The sequence below is a fragment of the Bacillus rossius genome, chromosome 1, assembly GCF_032445375.1.
Source record: "Bacillus rossius redtenbacheri isolate Brsri chromosome 1, Brsri_v3, whole genome shotgun sequence".
Lineage (NCBI taxonomy): Eukaryota > Metazoa > Arthropoda > Insecta > Phasmatodea > Bacillidae > Bacillus > Bacillus rossius.
This window is the reverse complement of record NC_086330.1, coordinates 156,824,556-156,832,759: the sequence shown is the minus strand read 5'-3', so window position 1 is coordinate 156,832,759 and position 8,204 is coordinate 156,824,556. Positions and strand designations below refer to the sequence as shown.

General features: G+C 44.6%; 1 protein-coding gene and 1 non-coding gene across 2 annotated transcripts; both read left to right on the top strand.

Annotated features, from left to right (window-relative positions):
• Nucleotides 1-504: 504 nt before the first annotated feature.
• Nucleotides 505-5,293, top strand: LOC134538236 (dentin sialophosphoprotein-like). Its single transcript, XM_063379420.1, has 9 exons — nt 505-511; nt 791-982; nt 1,021-1,212; nt 1,357-1,566; nt 1,711-1,902; nt 2,170-2,361; nt 2,630-2,803; nt 2,948-3,121; nt 5,226-5,293. Exons 1-9 carry the CDS (start codon nt 505-507, stop codon nt 5,291-5,293), a joined length of 1,401 nt encoding a protein of 466 aa, XP_063235490.1.
• A 2,111-nt stretch (nt 5,294-7,404) lies between these two features.
• Trnai-aau (transfer RNA isoleucine (anticodon AAU)) lies at nt 7,405-7,478 on the top strand. Its single transcript has one exon. It is a non-coding gene; the product is annotated as a tRNA-Ile (tRNA).
• Nucleotides 7,479-8,204: the final 726 nt, after the last annotated feature.

The following is an 8,204-nucleotide window of genomic DNA, read 5'->3' as shown; positions in this document are numbered from 1 at the left end:
TGGGACCTGTAGATACAAACCAACCAAGGATAAAGAGTTGTTCTATGGAAACGGATCAAATGTACACTCTTCGCCGCTACGAAATGGAAGTGCTCACAGAACTGATGTCGCAGCTGTTTTTGGACGTGTTTTTACACCAGACGATGTCCTTAACACCAAAGGGCTCGTCATAGAAATCTGTTCATTTCGCATGAAAAAAAAATCTAGCACCAGCGGAAATGTTTTCAAGGCTCCCATTGTTCATAATATGCCGTTCACCTTCAGAGCAAAACATATTGGGCGAATTTTCTAACTACTCGTCGGCGGCAAATTTCGTGCGCTTTTCAACGTGATTTCACGATTACACATTTTCTCGCCCGCAATAGATTTTCCGTTAAGTTAAAATTTTAATCTCATAAATTACAGTGGTAGGATTACATTTAGTTTCAAATCAAACAATAATCACTATTTTTTTAACAACATTGTACTTCCATTGAAACTAAAATTACCAATCAAAATACAGAAATGGCAAGTGAGTAACGAGAAATTAAACCAATCTACAATTCTACTCGCTGAACCTAAATTATAATTAGCGATTTAGTTATGAAAAAATGTATTTGCAGGCAAGTAGATGCAGGTAACCTAGGCCGAAAGGCACCAGACCGAAAACTTGAATATTTTTTTTTTGGAAATATGTCTTAACTCCGGTAATAGGCACTAAACTGAGAGGCACTAGAACGAAAGTATTGTCTCCGTAATTTATGTCAAACGAATTTCCGTCGTAGCGCCTGACTCCCACCTCTACTTCCAGCACGTGCGACGGACACGACGGACACGACGTACACGACGGACACGGAGCATGTGTTGCATCTGACGAGGGCAAGGAGCACAGAGCCTGTACCGTCGCAGCGCCTGACTCCCATCTCAACTTCCAGCACGTGCGACGGACACGACGGACACGGAGCGTGTGTCGCAACTGACGAGGGCAAGGAGCACAGAGCCTGTACCGTCGCAGCGCCTGACTCCCATCTCAACTTCCAGCACGTGCGACGGACACGACGGACACGGAGCGTGTGTCGCATCTGACGAGGACAAGGAGCACACAGCCTGTACCGTCGCAGCGCCTGACTCCCACCTCTACTTCCAACACGTGCGACGGACACGACGGACACGACGTACACGACGGACACGGAGCATGTGTTGCATCTGACGAGGGCAAGGAGCACAGAGCCTGTACCGTCGCAGCGCCTGACTCCCATCTCAACTTCCAACACGTGCGACGGACACGACGGACACGGAGCGTGTGTCGCATCTGACGAGGGCAAGGAGCACACAGCCTGTACCGTCGCAGCGCCTGACTCCCACCTCTACTTCCAGCACGTGCGACGGACACGACGGACACGACGTACACGACGGACACGGAGCATGTGTTGCATCTGACGAGGGCAAGGAGCACAGAGCCTGTACCGTCGCAGCGCCTGACTCCCACCTCTACTTCCAGCACGTGCGACGGACACGACGGACACGACGTACACGACGGACACGGAGCATGTGTTGCATCTGACGAGGGCAAGGAGCACAGAGCCTGTACCGTCGCAGCGCCTGACTCCCATCTCAACTTCCAGCACGTGCGACGGACACGACGGACACGGAGCATGTGTTGCAACTGACGAGGGCAAGGAGCACAGAGCCTGTACCGTCGCAGCGCCTGACTCCCATCTCAACTTCCAGCACGTGCGACGGACACGACGGACACGGAGCGTGTGTCGCATCTGAGGAGGGCAAGGAGCACACAGCCTGTACCGTCGCAGCGCCTGACTCCCACCTCTACTTCCAACACGTGCGACGGACACGACGGACACGACGTACACGACGGACACGGAGCATGTGTTGCATCTGACGAGGGCAAGGAGCACAGAGCCTGTACCGTCGCAGCGCCTGACTCCCATCTCAACTTCCAACACGTGCGACGGACACGACGGACACGGAGCGTGTGTCGCATCTGACGAGGGCAAGGAGCACACAGCCTGTACCGTCGCAGCGCCTGACTCCCACCTCTACTTCCAACACGTGCGACGGACACGACGGACACGACGTACACGACGGACACGGAGCATGTGTTGCATCTGACGAGGGCAAGGAGCACAGAGCCTGTACCGTCGCAGCGCCTGACTCCATCTCAACTTCCAGCACGTGCGACGGACACGACGGACACGGAGCGTGTGTCGCATCTGACGAGGGCAAGGAGCACACAGCCTGTACCGTCGCAGCGCCTGACTCCCACCTCTACTTCCAACACGTGCGACGGACACGACGGACACGACGTACACGACGGACACGGAGCATGTGTTGCATCTGACGAGGGCAAGGAGCACAGAGCCTGTACCGTCGCAGCGCCTGACTCCCATCTCAACTTCCAACACGTGCGACGGACACGACGGACACGGAGCGTGTGTCGCATCTGACGAGGGCAAGGAGCACACAGCCTGTACCGTCGCAGCGCCTGACTCCCACCTCTACTTCCAACACGTGCGACGGACACGACGGACACGACGTACACGACGGACACGGAGCATGTGTTGCATCTGACGAGGGCAAGGAGCACAGAGCCTGTACCGTCGCAGCGCCTGACTCCCATCTCAACTTCCAGCACGTGCGACGGACACGACGGACACGGAGCATGTGTTGCAACTGACGAGGGCAAGGAGCACAGAGCCTGTACCGTCGCAGCGCCTGACTCCCATCTCAACTTCCAGCACGTGCGACGGACACGACGGACACGGAGCATGTGTTGCAACTGACGAGGGCAAGGAGCACAGAGCCTGTACCGTCGCAGCGCCTGACTCCCACCTCTGCTTCCAACACGTGGGACGGACACGACGGACACGGAGCATGTGTTGCAACTGACGAGGGCAAGGAGCACAGAGCCTGTACCGTCGCAGCGCCTGACTCCCATCTCAACTTCCAGCACGTGCGACGGACACGACGGACACGGAGCGTGTGTCGCATCTGACGAGGGCAAGGAGCACAGAGCCTGTACCGTCGCAGCGCCTCACTCCCACCTCTACTTCCAGCACGTGCGACGGACACGACGGACACGGAGCATGTGTTGCATCTGACGAGGGCAAGGAGCACACAGCCTGTACCGTCGCAGCGCCTGACTCCCACGGCAATTGAGCGACCAGAATTAGGCCCAGCAGTCGCGAAGGACGAGCTCGTTAGTAACCGTGCCACGGCCAGGCTTATCTGTCCACGCGCAAGCACGCGAAGCCGCCCCACGGCTGGCGTTGATTGGGCGAGGCTGGCGGCGAGATTAAACAACTGCACGGATCAGAGATGGCGCACAACAGGAAAGTGTAACCTAGGTTGTAATGTGAAGGTCGCAGTTGATACATTTAGTTATGGAGAAAAGAAAATGTTTAAAAATTTGTATTGAGATTTACTTCTTGTCAACATTGATGTCTTTAAGACGAAAGCACGTCACAACATAGTTAAATGCCACTCAAGACCCCGCCTACCTTACGGCGTGCAGAGATTCAATAACAACCACGCGTTTTTTAAAACTGCCTCAGATATCCGAGTTTTGTCTGTTTACCAAAAGCATTTAAGAATACGCTTAGGGCGGAGTAGTTTTGTTTCCTTAGTTCGTTTATAAACTGTATTTTTGGGGGAGTGCAATATAAGAAAAAAAATTAACCCGTGTTTTCAGAATATTGTTTAAGAATGGAACGCCAGCTAGAGATTCTTGAAAGTATGCAAGAGCCTTGCATTTTACCTTTATATTCATTTATCAGCAGTGTATAATGTTATGGTCACCACTTAAATTCCATAGTTGCCCTATGCATGACGAGAAGACTGGGCGACACCGCGCTAGAAGCACCAGCGAGAGTCGCACTTGTCATCCCGCCTCACCAACACAGACACACCCCTGGCTAGGCGGGCCCCTGAGGTTCGGTGTCTCACGGCACGTACGTTATTTCAATTTTGTGAAATTACTTTGAGTTATTGGCCATTTATGTAAATCTATCACGAAGGCTCTCTTTTATTTTATGTTACGTCACAAAGTTTTATATCTAAAATCTGTAAAAAGGCGCAAGTGTTCATGATAATGATTACTTATGTGATATTTTACAGCTTGCGAATAAAATTTGTGATAAAATTTGGAACCAAACATAACATGCAAAAGTGCTACCGTAACAAATACACACTAATATCGCTAGAATAATAGTTAATGTCGAAAAAATATGCGAGCGAGTCTAACAGTACCCGCCAGAGATGTGTAACATCTCACCTTGATAAACGAGCAAATTGTCATGTTGCAAATACACTCATAATACGAAACTCGGACACCGAATTTAACGTAAAATTCTTTAAAATATTGCCGATAGTGATAAATATAGAAATATTGTGATTTGAGCTACATATCTTGTCGCAAATCACACGTATTTTTCGCACTCGCCGCTAGAATTTGTTGCGGGAACAGCTACGTCGACTATTGAATCATTTGATTAGCAGGTAAAAATTCTAAACTATATAATGTATAGGTCTCGATAAAAGCGAAAATAATTTGGAAAAAAAAATACTTAACCCCGGCTTTGGATCTGACTTTCGACAAGGAATTTTTTTTAAATACTACCCATCTTGTTAAAATTCATTAAACAGTTAATGCTATAAAGTTTTCCTTTGGCTTTGTGCTTTGTGGTTCGTGCCAACCCACCACAAATTGCAGCACCGTAGTTAAACATTTCCATTCTATACGGCTTCCTACTTACGACTTCACGGAATTACGCTTACCAAATGCCGTACACCGATAACTAAGAGATTACACATTAAAAAAAAAAAAAAACAATAATGCGTTTGAGAGCATGCGTTTACACATTGGAACAATCCCAATAGTTGAATAAATGTATGAATCAGGACTTACACTGAGAGAAAGGTTTATTTGCCTCAACAAAATATTTGTTTATTTATGGCGAAATAAATGTATTTTGTTAATTCAAACAAATATTTTGTAGAAGGAAAGATTCTGTTGACCCAACAAAATGATTTTATCAACTCAAATGTATATTTGGTTGGGTGTAACAATTTTTTTTTTACTTACCGAGTTTGCTTAAACTAGCAAAACATTTTGTTCCACCAAGTAAATATTTGTTTCGCCATATATTAACAAATATTTGTTTGATTCAAACAAACCTTCTTCTCTGTGTGACTGAGCGTCGACTCTGGGGTCGCGGGTGGGGGAACAGGGAGTGCGGGCCGCAGAAATGCCCCGCCGGTGCTCGAACCCAGGATCGCCGAGGTGCGGCGCGAGTGATGACGCCCAGGCCGCGCCGAGATCCCAACCCGAGCCCTCTGGGCGCAGCGCCTCGTCGCTCCGAGCCAGCCGGGCGAGCATGGTTCTCTTTTTCGCCCCTCATAGGGATGACGCGTCATCGGTGTGACGCTTCGCTACTAAACGCGAGCATGGATCTTTTTTCGCCTTCTGGAAGACGCCTTAGCTACGACATGCCCGTCATACGTAAGGCTCAATGGCTTGTCAGTCGTAGACCGGGCTTCAAGTCACGTGTCAATGTTGGCTGTCACAACTGAAATAACTCAACCAAGTTTCAAACTAAAAATAATCAGGCCGTATTCTAATTCAACTGAAGTGTGTACTTAAACGTGTTCTCCCCCCCCCCCCCCCCCACCCGAAATTGATTTCAAAAGAGCTGTGTGAAATGGAAGTGAATCTGTAAACTTCGAGTTGAATACACGTCGCCATTTTGAAAAACGTTTCGTAAGTTACATGTAATATAGCATTTAAGTAATTAAAATATTTCTAAAATCATATATAATTATATTTAACTGGTATAGATAAAATGAATAAAAAATTAGAAAATTTTGCCACACGGGCTATATACAGCCGTAACCACGAAACAAAGGTAAAATCATAAAGAAGATTGCCGTAAATGCGTTTGAAGCTAATGAAGTGTTAAAAATGACTATTTTTATTTCAAATTTGACCTGTTAATCAAATTTTTTTGTTGAAAGTAAACAACGTGTTCGTCTGGATAATCTTGTTTGAAGAATACAAACGTTGTATCCGTGCGGATACGTCAAGCAAGTCACAAGGACTTATGAAGTACGCAAGGTCGCAAGTATACAAATGCGTATTACGATTCGGATCTAGCCTTAGGCTGAGCCCCGTATGCTCTAGTCGTATCACGTTGGATGTTTTAAATACGTGACATTTGAAAATTCATCCGTATTTAATTTATCCAAACCTATATAATGATTATTTTTGAAATGTCACGAAATGAATTTATATTATTATACTTATATTGAAACATCTCAAAGAAATGTCATAACTCTAACATATAGTTAGGGGCATTTATTTTCACAAAATAATCTGATCGCTCATTATACTGAAATTATAAGCTGGCGAAGGTATCAAAAATACACTGGAAGAAGGAAGTTCCGCCCTTATGGGAAATTATATATATATATATATATATATATATATATATATACACACACACACACACACACACGAAATTCTTATCGTCTCCGCAAACTAGGGAACAATATAGAAGAACCTGAAGCTGACGATATCGAAGATCTGAGACCAATAATGTAAATGACGTGTTGAAATAAATATAAAGGATAAAATCATGGATATGATGATAGTAATGATAATGATGATTACTGGGATGTCAATGATTGACTATAAGCTGACGATAGTGATAATTAAGAATCTAGAGATTTTCAAATATTAATAATACACATGTAAGGAAGATAATATTAGTCACCACTGCCCCCCCCCCCCCCCCCCAACACAATAATTGAATTCATCTGGTTTCTTCGAGCTTAAATTTACATTTTTATGTATAGTCTGTCTCATGAATCTTATCTGTAATTTTACAGTTCTCAGAAGTAACACCAGTGGTGTTAATGTTCTCTCAACAATGTTTGTAAACAACGCAATGTGATAATCGGTGTTCGTAAATAAATATCATGTGATACTCTGCGTGTTACGACTTGGGAAGTGGGTACCACTAGTACTTTTGAGAACCGTCAAATTTGTTTCAAAACATTATTTTTAATTGGTGTGCTAAGCGGGAATAGAACTCCTCGAAGGTTTTTTTTTATCGCGATTATACTATCACAATACTGTCGTCACTATAACTGTGTGATAATTCTCTCTCTCTTTCGGGATGTCGAGTGGCGCTAGGTAGTTCGTTTACTCTTGTGAAAGATATATGCACTGTCTCATTAACTTGCTTCGTGTCAATTTTATTCCACGGAGAATTTCAGAAATAAATATTAATATCAGATATATACCTATACACAGATACAACTGTTTCATTGCAGCAAGTACCCTCTTAAAACAACTGGCACATTAGCTCAGTTACTTGGAGTCCCTCAATTAGAGTGTCTAAATCAAGTGGCCCGTTAGCTCAGTTGGTTAGAGCGTCGTGCTAATAACGCGAAGGTCGTGGGTTCGGTCCCCCCACGGGCAAACTCAATTTTTTAAATATAGTTTTGAACATAGTCATCAATATGATAAATACAAATTACAAAACAATTAGAGGCATAATTTGACAATTTTTAGATGGGGAAAATTGCATTTGTTTTTAATTTATTGTTATTTATTCTTTTTTAAATATTGGAGAACATATAAAAATTTCTGTACGTGAAATTTTTATAATGTTCAGAAGTTTCTAGGATGCTCCGGAAGAAAGGTGCAGCTTTATCTGTGTTAACTCCCTCCACCTTCAGCTGCCGTCTTGCCAAGGAACACAGTCATCTGACTCATGTCTAAAACTGGCGACAGTTCGTTCCACGCTGTTATGGCCTACATTTTATTTGTGTGGCGGAAGGTTACTGAAAGTTGTCCATAGTAAATGCTTGTGAACTTAATGAACACTTTTAACTTCACTTTTTAACTCGTTAGAATGGCTCGTTTTTCAGCAAGAGTTATTTAATTGTATTTCAGTCTACAATTATTGCTTCTTGGAGTAACAATTGAGGAAGACAAGCTACAGTAAACGGTTCATCATCCTTTTTCCTCTTATAAAAATTAAAACAATACATCAATGCAGATAAATAAAATCTAAATATTTTTTTTTCTGCAAATATTACTTATAGAAAATTAGATAAATTAACTTGAAAAAAAAAACTGTTGTCTGTACGAAATGATTCAACTCAGACACTGCTGCTGCTATTGGCTTGAAATACACACTGGG